Genomic DNA, 17,080 nt, shown 5'->3' with positions numbered 1-17,080 from the left:
TGCACACTAAACTTTGTCAGTCATACTTATTTGTTTTCATTGAAGTAATAATATAATTTGCAGATGGTGCCAGTAAGTTTTCAAAATTCAATTAAGCCCTGCTTATATAAATTTATATTAAAATATATATAAATTTATTTAATTTAGATAATGATCTTCTTTTTTTGTATCCTATTTAATATTTGAACTGTGAAGCCTTTTTTTTATAAAATCTGGCCAGAGATGGCGCTTTTTTAGTATTGATAGTTTTGTTCTCCATTTGCGAATCTATTTACGCATATTATCTATGGTAGTAGCAGACATTACGAGCGTGCATCAGTAGTTGTTGTAGTGTTCTTCGTTTCGTCGGATTACTGTTGAAAGAGCCGCTTACGTTCGTTTTCAAATCTCAAAAAAACTCATAATCTTAACTATTTGCAGGACAACTGCAATATTTTCACATATATTTTCTCTTGTGACCTACGCAAAACTTCGAAGACTGACTACAACTATAAGATCGAACCGTTTATAAATTCAGGTAAGCCTGCAAATAATTATGTTTACTATTTTCGTTTGTGTCGAATTGTTGTGACTGATTTTTACAGTAATATTTACACCGATCGGATAATATGATCCAATAATATCAGAACTATTTGTTTTAATTTGGAAAATGAAAGTTTGTTGGTTTATTTGTTTATTTTTATAGTGCATGATTAGGTATAACGCGGTCTCGACGTGATTCAATCATGGCTGCTGTCTGATGACAGCTACCGCCACTATTTTAACACAATATTCTGACTTTACGATGGATGTTTTGAATTTTCTTTTGCTTTTACCATTATAATGTATTCAATTTGGAAATAATTTTGTCATTTAATTTATCCGCCTGTGTTAGGTATTCTGTAATTAGTGTAATTAATGCAAGAGTATCTGATTGAACCGTCATCTTGTTATTGTTTGGTGCGAATGGCGGGCCATATTCAAAAATCATAATGTTAGAGCGTTTGAGAAGACTCAAAGCCGGCGATTGTAAAGTTTTATGCAATATAGTTGTAGTAAGCTATGTTAAATGATAATACCATCCAAATTATTATTCATATAACTTCTGTAATACCTATTCGAAATTTGGAAAACTACCACAGAAAAATCAAAGATGGCGTCCGTTCGCCCTGTAATACAATTCTAAATTAATTTTCAAATAGTTATCTAGGTACCTATTCGAAATGTTCTGGAAAACTATCTACCGCCACTATTTTAACCCAATATTCTGACTTTACGATGGACGTTTTGAATTTTCTTTTGCTTTTACCATTATAATGTATTCAGTTTGGAAATAATTTTGTCATTTAATTTATCCGCCGGTGTTAGGTATTCTGTAATTAGTGTAATTAATGCAAGAGTATCTGATTGGACCGTCATCTTGTTATTGTTTGGTGCCAATGGCGGGCCATATTCAAAAATCATAATGTTATCTAAAGCCTCAATTACATTGAACTTCTTTACGAGCTGTGTGTTGGCGAATTTATAATCTGCCTGTAAAGTCGCCCAGTGTAATCATCGAACAAGCTAACATGTTCGATGATTACACTGGGCGACTTTACAGGCAGATTATAAATTCGCCAACAAACAGCTCGTAAAGAAGCTCAATGTAATTGAGACTTTACAGCGAGCGTTTGAGAAGACTCAAAGAGTAAAGAGCGATTGTAAAGTTTTATGCAATATAGTTGTAGTCATCATCATCATCAGCCAGGGTCAATCCACTGCTGGATGAAGGCCTCCCCAAGCTTTCTCCAACTCTCTCGGTCCTGTGTCGTTCGCTGCCACGTATTTCCGCCGAACTTTACCAGTTCGTCAATCCAGCGGCTTTTAGGGCGACCCTGTGGCCGTTTCGTACCCCTTGGGTACCATGGGATGACGGCATTTGTTCAGCGGCTGTCCTTTCGGCGAGCAATGTTCCCCGCCCATCTCCATTTCAGCTGTTTGGCAACGTCTATTACATCGCGTACTCTTGTCTGCTTCCTAACCCATTCGTTTCTTTTACGGTCCTTTCGCGTGATGCCCAACATGCACCTCTCCATGCCTCGCTGTGTGACTGTGTGTGTGTCGCTGGGTGTTGGGTATTCTGTAATTAGTGTAATTAATGCAAGAGTATCTGATTGGACCGTCATCTTGTTATTGTTTGGTGCCAATGGCGGGCCATATTCAAAAATCATAATGTTATCTAAAGCCTCAATTACATTGAACTTCTTTACGAGCTGTGTGTTGGCGAATTTATAATCTGCCTGTAAAGTCGCCCAGTGTAATCATCGAACAAGCTAACATGTTCGATGATTACACTGGGCGACTTTACAGGCAGATTATAAATTCGCCAACAAACAGCTCGTAAAGAAGCTCAATGTAATTGAGACTTTACAGCGAGCGTTTGAGAAGACTCAAAGAGTAAAGAGCGATTGTAAAGTTTTATGCAATATAGTTGTAGTCATCATCATCATCAGCCAGGGTCAATCCACTGCTGGATGAAGGCCTCCCCAAGCTTTCTCCAACTCTCTCGGTCCTGTGTCGTTCGCTGCCACGTATTTCCGCCGAACTTTACCAGTTCGTCAATCCAGCGGCTTTTAGGGCGACCCTGTGGCCGTTTCGTACCCCTTGGGTACCATGGGATGACGGCATTTGTTCAGCGGCTGTCCTTTCGGCGAGCAATGTTCCCCGCCCATCTCCATTTCAGCTGTTTGGCAACGTCTATTACATCGCGTACTCTTGTCTGCTTCCTAACCCATTCGTTTCTTTTACGGTCCTTTCGCGTGATGCCCAACATGCACCTCTCCATGCCTCGCTGTGTGACTGTGTGTGTGTCGCTGGGTGTTGGGTATTCTGTAATTAGTGTAATTAATGCAAGAGTATCTGATTGGACCGTCATCTTGTTATTGTTTGGTGCCAATGGCGGGCCATTTTCAAAAATCATAATGTTATCTTACAGCGTTTGAGAAGACTCAAAGCCGGTGATTGTAAAGTTTTATGCAATATAGTTGTAGTAAGCTATGTTAAATGATAATGCAATTGTCAAATTAGAAAAAATGGGAAAGTGTATAATGTATATACCCAGTATGAATGATAGTAAAAGAAGTTTAATAATTGTAATGCACAATTATTAAACATAGAGTGCCAACTAATTCAATCAATAAAACATGAAATATTTAATACTATTAATCTCACAGCTTATAAGATTCGGCTTTCTGCAAACTTAACCCTGTGCAAAGAATGCTTTATAACTCATTTATCTACCTCAAATAAAATGTCATTTGTAAACTCGTTGAAATATTAAATTATAATTTTTGGGCGCCTTGAAAGATGTGTAATTACAAATTAAATATAATAGTATAAAAATAAGAACACAGCTAATCGTTAAAAGTGTCATTTAATTACACACAAACAATTTACATTGAAACTTAAAAACATACTAAAACAAATACAGATTTTTAATACAACTTTGAGAAGCGTTTACTTGGTATGGAACATAAGAATATCTTTTAAGATGTAATAATTACTTAGCTTTTTGTTATAATGGCTGGAATCTGCCGACTTATCTCCTACCTTCTCGTCCGAAAGAAGAAGGCGTCATCTTACGTTGAAACTGTCTCTATACTTTAACCGGTGACATCCGTTCGGCACTGAATCTAAACTTGGAGTGAGGATCTTGCGGGCGGAAATAATTTATTTGTTGACATGACGCTTTCAAAAAAGCGGGAATGAACCCGATTGGCCTATTTTTAACCGTCATTGTCTTGGAAACAAGGGTTGACACACACTTTTTAACAAGGTTGTGCCAAATTTTGTTATTTAATATCTGCGTTTGAAAAGTAGACATGTCACGTGAAATGTAACATGACACAATCCAAATTATTTTTCATATCACTTCTGTAATACCTATTCGAAATCTGGAAAACTATCACAGAAAAATCAAAGATGCCGTCCGTTTGCCCTGTAAATACAATTATTCCAAATTATTTTTCAAATATCTAAAATATTCTGGAAAACTATGACAGAAATTCAAAAATGGCAATTCCAAATTATTTTTCAAATAATTATGTAGGTACCTATTCGAAATGTTCTGGAAAACTATGACTGAATAATCAAAGATGGCATCTGGTTGCCTTTTTATTCTTTTTATTTTATTTTTCTTATTATTCTTATATTATTCTTATTATTATCTTTTTATTATTCTTTTTATTATTAATAATGTGCCAGTTTCTGTGCATTTGCAGTGTTTTAAATTATCACAATCCATGGGTAAAAGCTTTTTTTTATATTTAACTAGGAAACATCAGGTATTATAGCCTCCATTACATTGAGCTTCTTTACGAGCTGTTTATTGGCGAATTTAAAAGCGGGCGATTCAGCTACTGCGATTTGATGATTACACACAAAACTTTCCATTCGCTGAGAAGCCAGTGACTATTTTGACTGAACGTAGTTCGTTTTTTTACCGGGAGGTTGGTGCTGCGCAGACGCAGTAGGCCCACACGCCGGCGTGTAGCGTGTAAACTTGACTGACCGGCTTTCAACTTTTCTCGGTAGAGTGTTCACAACCTGCTTATTAGCTTATTCGATGATTACACTGGGCGACTTTACAGGAAGATTGTAAATTCGCCAATAAACAGCTCGTAAAGAAGCTCAATATAATTGAGGCTTATCTCTCAATTTACATTGTTTGGTGAATATAGAATAGTTGGAAAAGTTAAAATATTTGGTATTTTCGATTTAAAAAAATTAAAAACTTGAATAACTAATTCTTACAAACACTTACTTTCTAAATGAATGCATTGTTTAAAGACCCCTTTTTTCATTATTGAATTAATATTATTGTTTCAAAACAGGATAATATGGCATGACATTTGTATGCTCACACAATATTATTAAAATTATCATAAAATATGTGAAAATAACTAGCACCTGAACAAAATGAAATTTGCCGAACAAGGCGTGCCACAAAAAATTAACTTCTCATAATGTGCAATTATTACATGAATGTTGGAAAACAGAATGCGCTACACATAGAATTTATTTTTACCAAATACGATAGAATTACAGTCGAACTTGGTTATTATTACGAGGGACGGGACTGACTGAATCTGCTCGTTATAAGCATTACTCGTTATATTAGAGAATAGGTATTTTTAAATGAGCGGTCACATAACACAAAAAGTCACAATTGAAAGAAAAATACACAATTAGAATTGTTCTCCGAAACAAGCATGGCATTCATAAACTACAAAAGAAGTTGTTTATTGTAATGAACGCTGGTAGGTTACTGACTGACCTACTAACTTCACAAACCTTGGATTTTTTACATGCAATTTCAACCATATGTGTGGAAACTTTTTCAATATTGTCGGTGAAAACACCATTTAGGTAGGTACTTGGACACTTAACTAGAAGTGTCATAAACGTAATGCAATTCCGGCGGCATTCTGTCCGGTCGGATTTTATTGCTTAGGGTCGAAATGTTTTTAAAGGATTGACACATTATCAGTTTTAAGAAAATTTTTGACCATACTTTAGCTCGGTATAACCGATAAGTAGCTCGTTATAAAATTGAATAAACGTATGGAAAAAATCATGAACAATGTCAACGAATGTTTCTTTGTTACATCCGAGATCTCGCTATATCCGTGATCGTAATAACCGACTCGACTGTATCTTAAGTCAAAACAGTATTTCTTTCTTTTCCTTTCGACCATGTCCGATCCTCATAGGATCATATGGGCCTCCACAGAGTGGAGGTTTGTATTGACAATTTTGTTTTTTCGAGAAATGGATGTCAGCCACTTGCTCAACCTATTAGGTACATACTCTGACTCATACACAAATTGTGAAAAACAATATGTTTACTTGTCAGACCCAGGATTCGAATCCGAGACCCACGACGCAATAGGCCAACGCTTAAGCCGCGCGGCCATCGTGGGTGTATTCTAAAGTGCCTCCAAGAATCCCTGCCGCTTACTATCCTCCTTGCATCTTCTCGGGTCATACCAGCATCCCGTAGCTCCTCTGTGGGCTTGAAGAACATACAAGAGAGATTGAAATTCTCTTGAGGCATCCGCAGTACTTGGTCGAGCTAAATCCAAAATCACTCTCATCACTCCCAGTCCGATGAGAGGCTGCTTGGTCGGTTTTCTTAACTTCTTGTTACTCGTAAAGTTATACGATCGCGTATCCAGTATACACCACAAATATCTGTTCTCGTAGGGTCGCTCTAAGCCTTCGTAAGCCATGCCTACGTCATTTCTGTAAAGCAGTACCGTCACAATGCAAACATCGAATCGGTGGTATTTGGTTTTAACCAAGTACAGTTGTGAGTCCAAGATAATCCGCATCAAATTGAATATTGCCCCTGCCATTTAGACAACAAGCTCTCTTTGCAAAGTGCCATCTCCTGTAATGTGCACCGCTTGGTATTTAAAGCTGTCAGCACTCTTGATGTTTTGCCTGTCGCTAATCAAGGGGACATCTAGAGGAGGTGCTATTGCACAAAACATTTCACACAGACATCAGACGATTGTTATGCAGAATGTCGAGTGTTTCTTGAATGCCTCCTATTGAATTTGACAGCGCCCCGGTGCATCCCAGGTTGCATAGCGTCTTCTTGGGGGTGACAGTGTGTCTCGGGTCAGGTGCTATAGACTTTTGCAATATGTGATTTAAGTTGATGTAGAGATACGAAACCAGGACATAACTGTCTAATTCCAGTCATGACCCCAGGGTTTGATTATGATGATGATCTTGTGAGAAATCTCGAATACTCCCAGTACATTGTCTATACTGTCAAAAGCCTTCTCGTAATACGTAAAACGAGCAAGCCGATAGACATTCAGTTTGTGGTTTTGCTGTAGAATATATATCGTAGGTTGTACACACTTTTCCGAGTAGGAAACAGTCCCAATTTTTCACAAGGACGTTTATTATTTAGTTCTCTATTCTTGTCTAGAATATCTGTGCCAATGCTGAATAGCATGATGTCTCAGTAATTGTTACTCTATATCAGGTTTCAGAGATGGTTTGTTGTTAAATTAGTTGTTTTTAAGGAGACTAAGGGATAACCCAGGCGTTCCTGATGCCCGAGCTACTACAGGGGGCCTGAAGGTCGACTTGTCTAGGTTTTTTGCGGTATTACTGGAGAAGCAGATGATCAAGAGAAGTAGAAACTCAAAAGATAGTAATGGTAAAGAAGATAGCAATTCCGATTACTACAGGATTAATAATAATGTGATAATTTATCTAGATGTTCTCACCTTAATCAACGTGTTCAGAAGACAATACTTCCCCGTAATGTGTGCTTTGCTTCATTAAGCTTGGCATTAAACAATATTATTTAATATCATGTTCAGACATTCTAAATTCCATAACCAAGCTCATAAGGATGAATTGGATAATGTCTTGTACTTATATTTCATATTCATTCTACTTCTTCTTTGCACATGTCCGCCCCTTAGAGGGCTCGCACATCAGAACTCGCCGCATGCGTCTTACGACGAATTCGTCAATGTGACGTCATCGTAAACCAAGAAACAAACATTATCAAATGGAGCTTCGCAGATTGGCCGATGCAACTGCAACTCTGCGACCCTGCGACATTCGTCTAGTTGCATTGGCCAAAGTCTGCATGTCGATCTCAAAAAATGTCAGCTCCGCGCAAGCGCACAGCCCGCGGCCATCGGCCATTTCTGTCTTTATCTCTGTCTATACTGTCATCTCGCTCATCGCTGGTCACCGCGTTTGACGTTTGTTCATACAATCAACACAATAAAAATGGCAGACGAGAGACTCTCCGATGCGGCGAATGTCGATATCGCTAGGCAGATGTGCGAGGTTTTATCCAGGAACACCGCCTGCCCGTTCTCGGAAGCTTTGATTTATGGCGCTTAGGCACACGAGGCGAGTTGTGATGTGCGAGCCGGCTTAGATACTGCAAATGGACACCACACAGCGCCTCCAAGAATTCCTGTTGCTCGCCAGTTTTCTCGCATCTTCCCAAGTCGTGTCTTGCCAAACTGTACTTACCATACTCAAGGCAGAGGCAATTTTCACACATACATCTATGTCACTTTTATACACTTAAACATCTCCCATACAAATTACACTTCCAAACCCTACTTATCGAAACTCAGTACATCGCTTAGCCTTTGGAGCGGCTCACTCACACTGCAGTGCCACAGCCTCTATCCTAAAACGCCAGAAGTACAAAGCGCCCCATGTGACCTCAAATATTCCTAATAGATATTGAATGTGTGTTTAAGGCCATGCATTAGTTGAGGCACGGTCTAAAAAGATCGTTGCTAGGCGATGTGCGGATTGCGGGTCGCGGGTGAAAATGACGCCTGTCAAACGAAATATTATTTCTCATATAAATCCAACATACGTCCATTTTATGTTCTTTTTATTATTCTATTAGTAACAATAATAATATATTCATTGACATGTTTTCTTTTTAAAGTAAATGGGTAACGTTTTTAGTCATCTTTACAAGATTTTAGAATTAATTGGCCCGTCGCCATCATGCAGCAAAGTGACGTGTGTCTGACCCGACGTTCTCTCAATGAATCCGAAGCGAGTACAAAATTTCGTCGCGCGTACAGTTGAAAATTATTTGGCATTTCACTGATATGTCACCTTAAGGCATTTAAGGCATATGCATTTATTGGCAAGAATCAAATTTGACATAAGCACCATAAAAAATAACAATACTCTAAGGCATATCAAAGTAAAAAAACAAAAAATCACTTTGCTTGGCATCTCCCATAGTAGATACGAAATCAGAGGTCTTAAAAGTGTTGAATTAATAATATTTTTTTCCTAACAAATTTTATAAACATTTTTGTAGTCGGTAGAATAAATTATAAGAATAAAAATAGTAGACCTCTAAATAAGAACCTCATATTATTGATATGCTGAATTTGTGACGTGACACCTTTTCTTGAACCTATCATATTGTAGGTTCAAATTCAGTGCAAATATTTTTCAAAAAAAAATCTAATACTAAAAAACACGAAAGTGTAAACAAATATAATTTTATTCATTTTCATAAGCTAACATTACAAATTATAAGTTTAAAACATTCACAATATGGCATGGAAGATTTCTGTTATTATTGCGTATTTATTAAATTATAAAAAAATGACTCATAAAAGAAAGCAATTCAATGAATATTTGTCGAGGAACGTTTTTTTTTAAATTTAGTACACAACAATTATGATTTAAGAAACAATTATTATAATAGCGTGTATTTGACGGCAGTACGTTTTGGTCGCCGCGGAGGATTTCGGAACATTAGTGTATAGAAAATTAATAATTGGTTCCTTAATTAGTGTATAGGTTTAACGGTATGCAATGTATTAGAATAACTATTATAAATTGTTTTTTTTATAATTTTATTTTCTTTTCTATTGATAGCTATTAATTGATAATTGATATTATTATATTGATAGATATTAATTGTTAACTTGATAATTATTATATTGAGGGTTTCTTATATCCATCGACCGTGTTAGTCTAGGATCAACGAGTTCAGGCAATACACAATTCATATAAATCTTGTCACTTGTGATGTGAAGAGTAATATTGTTTTTATTATTCAATGAAATAGGTTCTTACCTCAATATATGTTTTACTTGAGTTAAATAATTACTAATAAATGCCTAAGGTGATTCCATTCAATTCAACTCGGCATTAAATATATTAAATTCTAAAAGTTTTGTACTATTTCATTTGAGTCGTTTTATGCGATCCTGGTTTTGCCTTTCGACATCGTCAGGATGCGCACTCATCAAATATACACTGACAACGAAAGCAGCTAATTCTCACTTAACAATAAATTAATACAATAAAGTAAGGTAAAATCTTTATCACCTACCTATTAAGTCAAAGTGCACAATGAAAAATTTAACAAACAATTAATTATGAATAGTTGAATTGTGGCAGTATGAAAAAAAAAGATTTTACCACAAACCATCTGAAAAATACATACATCATAAAACATATACGTGATTTTGTGCCCCAAAACACTTATTTTATTATTATTTTGACGATTAGGAAAATTATGACACATGTTTCAGTGGCCATTACTATGACAGCATTCGAAAACGTATTTTACTTTAAATTTTCTACAAATTTACTATTTGTGACATAAACCACTTAAGATCGATAATAAATAGACCTTGAAAAATAATATTATTTTGTTTCTATTGATAATGCCAATAAACATACTCCTGGATACGTCCCTTTGAAAATAACAAAACATGGCGACCCAGGTACATAAAAACTGTATTAAGTACATGCAAAGTTTTTCAAATCGCTTAAAGCCCAACCAAGTAGGTATTTATCAAAATAATTAAAGTCCACCTATATTTTATCTAAACTGCTCAAGTCCAAAATTTTTTTTTTTTTATAAATGTTGCACCGAACGAATACCTTTAGGACTTCTTTGTAGCCATCGTGGTTATAAGATTCAATTATCTTACAATATCTCACATGCTGCAACCATTTGTATTACAAGATAATAAATAATATAATATAACTACATTTTTCTCAGTTTGACATTCACTGGTATTTTATGATGTTTGATTTGTCAACACAAATTATAACACCTGGTCTACGTCACATGGTCTTGCCAATTTGATTGTTAATGCAATGCGAGTAAAGGTCATTTTTCTATGAGTTAAAATACTGGATAAAATTTTGGAAAAAAAAGACATCATCACCCATTGAAATTCAGAAGCCTACTAAGGTTAGAAATGAGAAATTAGAAAAACTATATGGATTAATCGATCAAATGGTCTCTTTTTGTTAACACTCCCGTTGCCACGATGGTCTCGGAGTTTAGAAATGACCTTAAATCATAGATACCCCACTTATTATTATGTATATAAACGTCTACTTTTAGCTATTTGTAGATAAAATATTTAGGCATAAAAAGAAAAATATGTCGGTAGTTGAATTGAATGTCTTATATGTAAAATTAATCATTTTTCGAAAGTCTAATCAATATTTTGATAAGACAGTGACAGGGCTATCTAGAAAGATATATGTTAGAGAAACGCGCATAATAGTAATGTAAACATGAGACACTATTTTAAAATGTCATTTGTTAGTCAGAGATAGAAATTTATGTCTTTGTTCAACATAATTCTGTGAAGGATGCATTCAGCCGTAGCCTCTTACAATATATCGAACCTTGAATTATAAATGTTTCAAATGCATCTGACGATAAACGCCAAAGCAACCCTTAATGTAATGTTATAAGTGTTCATTTTAACAAGTCAACTTCGCTTTATATGCCGTTTATTCCAAAATACTGACCGGAAAGGCTCAGTTTTATTGCGCCCGTAATAAAAATAAATTTACCCGCATTTTGAATACAAACCCTTATTGCCAGGTATGTAAGAATTACATCGGTTTGTGGGCCATGTGTATTTGAAAACTTCGAGCGACCTAAAAAAACATACTATTATTTGGGTGCACAGCAGGCAGTCGAACGGTTAGATTTGTGCGTACTTCCATCATCTACACGTCGATTATCAAATTGACAAATATTTTTGAAAATATTTAATCATGCCGAGAAGATATTTAACAGAGGAAGAAATCAGGGTGGCTGCAGAGGAGTTTTGTGATGACTCTGATATTGAGTTTGAAGTGAACGACAATAATATTTCGGATAATGAAAATTTAATAGAAGTTTATAATATATAAGTATTAAATTGCGGTACCTATCATATTATCCATATGTATAAAAGTAGATTTTTCTGGGGATACAATATTACATTAAATATATGTTTATGTATTTTATTATTGACTATAAAACCTCTTGTTATGAAATTATCTAAAAGTAGGTGTGATATATCTATAGTCTAAGAGGTATAGACTTATCCACGTGCATATAGGTTCAAGTAACGTAGTGATTTAATTTTTTTAATGTGTATTATTTCAACATAATAAACATAATATTAAAATATATTTAGTGGAAACTATACGATCGGAGTATTTTTGTTGTTTAATTATTCTTATGTAAGTATATTTTTAATGTGTTTTAAAATCCGATTTTTAATAAAACCTAATAACATGATACAATAAGATCACAATTTTTAAAATTATGTATACAGGGAATCGATATTGCAAAATTATAACTATTATTTTATGTGGTAAACGTGATAACGCAAGTCCATGCAGATGTAATGCTACCTAAAAACATCCCTCGTTCGCTTCGGATGAATTAGCCACCCCCACTCTCCGTGAAATGACAGCGTGTGTTGGTTGTTCCATTTAAAACAGATCGAGACATGCCGTGGTTTGGTTATGACGTACATTTATCGATGTTCGATTATTATACACGATTATAAGATAATTGCATGTGATATACACAGAATAACATATTAAACGATGACTAAATAGTATTTAAAAACATACTTTACCTTTTGAAGCAATCAATTAGCTTTTAAAATGCCTTAAAATGCCAAATTTCCATCGGGACACTGAGTGGACGGCATGGGATCGGGCGTAATTTTTTTACCATGGTAAGGGAAAGGTTAATTTTGCAAAATAATTATATTTCTAAATTGTCTGAAAATAGGATAAATACATGAAAACGTAGACGTGTTTTGGTAATATAGCGTCACTAATTGTACCGAATTTATAGGGTTTTATTTATTTTTTCATTGTTAATTATTATTTATAGTATTACTTGAATGTTATATTATAATAAAAAAATATTTTTATTGTGCAGTATATATTACGAGGGTGGGTCAATAATTCCTTAGAAAAAAGCATTAAAACAGTTTTTATTTTTGTATTTTTTTTTTATTTCTCAACATAATCTCCTTGGAGCTCAATACACTTGGTTAGACGTTTCTCAATTTTTTTTAAACCGTCAGAAAAATAAGTTTTCGGAAGGTCCTCAAAATAAGCATTTGTCCGATCGATGACTTCTTCATTTGAAAAAAAACGTTGTCCACTTAGCCATTTTTTTAAGTTTGGGAAAAGGAAAAAGTCACTGGGGGCTAAATCTGGCGAATACGGTGGGTGGTCGACCAATTCGAACTTCAATTCTTCAATTTTAGCCATTGATCGTAAACATGTGTTAACACGGGCATTGTCCTGATGAAAGAGGATTTTTTTCCTGTTTAAATGAGGCCGTTTTTCTTCAATTTTGTTTTTTAGCTGGTCAAATAAAGATGCATAATAATCCCCTGTTATTGTTTTTCCTTTTTCCAAATAGTCAACGAAAATAATTTCACGTGCATCCCAAAATACAGCAGCCATAACCTTACCAGCTGATTTTACGGTTTTCGCCTTCTTTGGACATGGTTCGCCTTTCGCAATCCACTGCTTTGACTGTTCTTTCGTCTCGGGAGTATAGTGGTGTATCCATGTTTCATCTACAGTCACAAAGCGACGAAAAAATTCATCCGGATTGCGTTGCATGAGCGACAACAGGGCTTTAGAGGCCACCACCCTATTGCGTTTATTGTCGACTGTGAGCAAACGCGGCACCCATCTTGCAGAAATTTTTTTCATGCCCAATTTGTCATGTAAAATAGAAATGACGCTACCTTTTGAGATCCCTGTAACCTCAATTATCTCACTCAACTTTAATCTTCGGTCACTTAACACCATATCGTGGATTTTATTGATCATTTCTGGTGTAGTCACCTCTACAGGACGTCCTGAGCGTGGTTCATCCTTTGTTGATGTACGACCACGTTTAAATTCATTTAACCAGTTATAAATAGTTGCAAGTGAAGGAGCAGATATGCCGTGAACTAAATCAAACTCATTTTTTATTTCCTTTGCTGTTAACCCTTTTATATTAAAATGTTTAATAACAGCTCTAAACTCAATTTTCTCCATTTTTGTAAACAAGCAAATTTTTTTTTTAAATGTACGAGAAACATACAACAACCCGACCAATCTGATTGAAACTTCGCAGCATACTGAATCGGTAGTGCCGCTGCATGAAAACAAACCGCTTACAGTACTAGTCGCGCCACCTGTCGGCTTTTCTAAGGACTTATTGACCCACCCTCGTATTTTGTGAGAAAAAATCATTCAAAATTGGCTGATGTATACTCAAACTAAAATGGCTTTAAAATATTTATTTTTCTGATATTAAAAAAAGTACGTGGGTTAATCAATCAAATGTATTATTTTACCCATTTCTTTCATACAATATATACCTGCAAAACTATTATTAAGTTCAAAAATTCACTGTGGCGTGACAGTCGTTTTGGCCAATTTCGAAAACAGGACCGACTATTTGTCATTTATTTTAAAAAGTAAAGCGAATCAGAAAATTTTAATAACACAAAAAGTTTTATTTAAATATTATTTATTAGATTTTAAATAAATAAAGTGTTTATTATGTGTCAATTCGTGTTAAATGGGTCCAATGGCCTTAAGTTTATCCCATATTTTTCCACCTAAGAATTAAACAATGTTACGGCTTCATCCAGAAGGCAACCCATTTCACATTATTTTTGTGTGCCCTCAAACGAAATATAGAGTAACCCAATATTACAAAGAAGAGTCATGCTAAAAATTCAATGACCGAATGGAGCAATTACTGCCAAATACTGGATAATGGCCACTATGGGTAGGGACAAGAACGTGTATAAAGTCAGGACACACTGGGTTGTCACAGTCCTAATGGCAATGACGCTCATGAAAGCCGAATGTCATACATATTTTAAATATTTTCTTGATTATGTATCTATCATCTGTCTTCAATTGCTTGTATTAAAAAAAGAACTTTCTTAATTGTTACAGCTAGTGGAAAGTAATGTAATGGGACTATTTACATTATGAAGGAGATGGTTGGCGGTTGTTGCGTGTGTTCAGACGAGAGGGGTTGGCCAGACAATCCCCTCGTCTACTGCGACGGGAACGGGTGCACCGTTGCTGTACATCAAGGTAAGTCATAATTTTGCCCCCTTTATTCTCATCAAAATCAACACTGGACCAGTGTTTTCCATTTAATTTTCTTAGTCCATGCTTGCTCTCCGGATAGAGCATATCGACGGTGATCTGACAATAGTATCTATCTGACATATAGTTGATTTTTCAGGGGGTTCAAAAAACTGTTTGTGTATGTATCAGTATTATTTTTAAATGAAATGATTTAATATTAGTACTAAAACACTGATTTAAAGATGTACGGAAATTGTAATGTCATAATAAAACAAATCAAGCAGATGGATAATATTTCTTTTTAGTTTATAGACACTTGGATGCAGATAGACACTATTTTCCACGTCAAATTTGAGCACTTTAGGATTTTTTTCGTAGAACAATATTTCCATTTGATCTGTCACCAAATTTTGTACAAAATACACCAATAACCCAGAATTCGCCAAAACTGCTGATACTATTGTTGGATTACCGTCGATATTATAGATACCATGCAGCACCCTTAAGTATGCCTGTCATTCTGCCAGTCTCCAGGTACTCATCCCATAAATCCTATGTATACACCATATTGGCACATCTTTTCTACAACCATGTATCTAAAAAACAACTTTTCAGGAAAGGCAAAAGCAATTTTATACTTTTTATACAGTTTTTAATTCAGAAATATTTTTTTCTATAAATATCCATTTAGTATGGTTACGTATTTTCATGAAAAAAAATTTTGTTTTTCTTTAATGTGTGTGTTTTACGAGTTTTTTATTGAGATAGGAGTTTGCAGTCTTTTACTTTGAACATAAATTCAAAATTACGAGATAATATAATAAGGTTTCTTTGAATAAATTTCTTATTAGAATTTTTCTTTGAATACGTCCGCAATTTAGTTGGATCATATATACCTACCAGTCCAAGGAAGCTAGGTTCAATGTCACCTCCACTCACAGCTTGAGAGGCTGTTTAGTCCGCTTTCTAATCTCCTTGTTACTCCTAAAGCAGTACCACCCCACCGCGCACCCAGTATTCACTGCAAACATTTGTTTTCGAAGCTTTGTATATGGTTTCTCTGACCCTTCGTAACCGGCACCAGCACTGTCAAAACGCAGGGGTCGAATAGGCAGCATTTGATTTTAATCGAGTACAGCGTCCTAGACATTCCGCACCGAGTTGAATGTTGCTCCAGCCATTCCCACTCGGATAACGAACTCTGTTTGCAGGATGCTATCTCCTGTGATGTGCACCCCTATATATTTAAAACTGTCGAAACTCTCAATATTTTGCTCATAACTAATCAGGGGGAAATCTAGATGCTATTGCACAAGATGTTGGTTTTCTTCATGTTGATTTTCAAGCCGACGCAAGATGTGTTATTGTGCAGCCCGTTGATTGTCTCTTTAATGCCCTCGATGAATTGTTGAATAAGATAGCGTCTTCGGTGTATTTCAGGTTGCACATCTTCAACGTGGGGATGGTATGTATGTCTTGGTCAGGTGGTATTATATAATCATAGGGAGATTGTAAAAAAAAAGATATTAGAAAACCACAAAAACAAAATTCACAGCACTAGTCATAATATAGGTGGTATTGACTTTTGTAGTATGAAGTCAAAAGAGGATGATGAAGAGAAATGGACCAAGGACACATGGATTGACTCTGGTCGTGACCCAGAACCATTCCGTGACTATGCCACCATTTCTGACACAGCATTCTCATGCAAGGGTTTGATTATGGCGAAGATATTGGGAGAGATCCTGTATGCTCCTAGTATCCCCCAGAGGGAGGGGCGGCGCGGACTGTCGAAAACCTTCTCATAATCCACAAAGCAGAAGGCCGGCCAACAAACGGTTCAGCTTATGGTTCTGCTAATTTTAGGATAACATCCTTTGGTCTTTCAGTTTGCTTTTTGCTCTGCTCTGTAAATCTTTCTATACAAACCATAAAAATGTTAGAAGTAGTCTTTTGAAGTACCTACTTTGCCGACAATACCGCAAATGCATCTTGAGCAGTATTTTCAAATAGGCTTCTGCTTATTTCATCTTTCTTAGGAGAGCTAGTTTTTTTGTAACTCCGTATCCATTTTAACATAATAAAGTTTCTACATACCAGGATATGTTCATCATTTCATTTAAGGGCGGACGTGCTCAGCGTGGGTCAA

General features: G+C 35.5%; 1 protein-coding gene across 4 annotated transcripts in view; it reads left to right on the top strand.

Moving 5' to 3' along the window:
- Nucleotides 1-273: 273 nt before the first annotated feature.
- Nucleotides 274-17,080, top strand: part of Alh (coiled coil domain containing protein Alhambra) — a 132,190-nt gene continuing 115,383 nt past the window's right edge. For 2 of the 4 annotated variants that reach the window (XM_085940919.1, XM_085940915.1), the window contains exons 1-2: nt 274-517; nt 14,791-14,934. In XM_085940919.1, coding sequence (XP_085797045.1) covers nt 14,826-14,934 — 109 coding nt within the window. In that variant the 5' untranslated portion in view covers nt 274-517; nt 14,791-14,825. The remainder of the gene's footprint in view (nt 518-14,790; nt 14,935-17,080) is intronic. The other 2 variants (XM_085940922.1, XM_085940930.1) reach the window with 1 other exon arrangement.

This window comes from Rhyacophila brunnea, unplaced genomic scaffold (genome assembly GCF_057557595.1).
Source record: "Rhyacophila brunnea isolate RB1 unplaced genomic scaffold, BYU_Rbru_1.0 scaffold_1, whole genome shotgun sequence".
In the NCBI taxonomy this organism is placed as follows: Eukaryota; Metazoa; Arthropoda; class Insecta; order Trichoptera; family Rhyacophilidae; genus Rhyacophila; species Rhyacophila brunnea.
The sequence above is the reverse complement of the archived record's forward strand: the minus strand, read 5'-3'. Positions and strand labels throughout refer to the sequence as shown.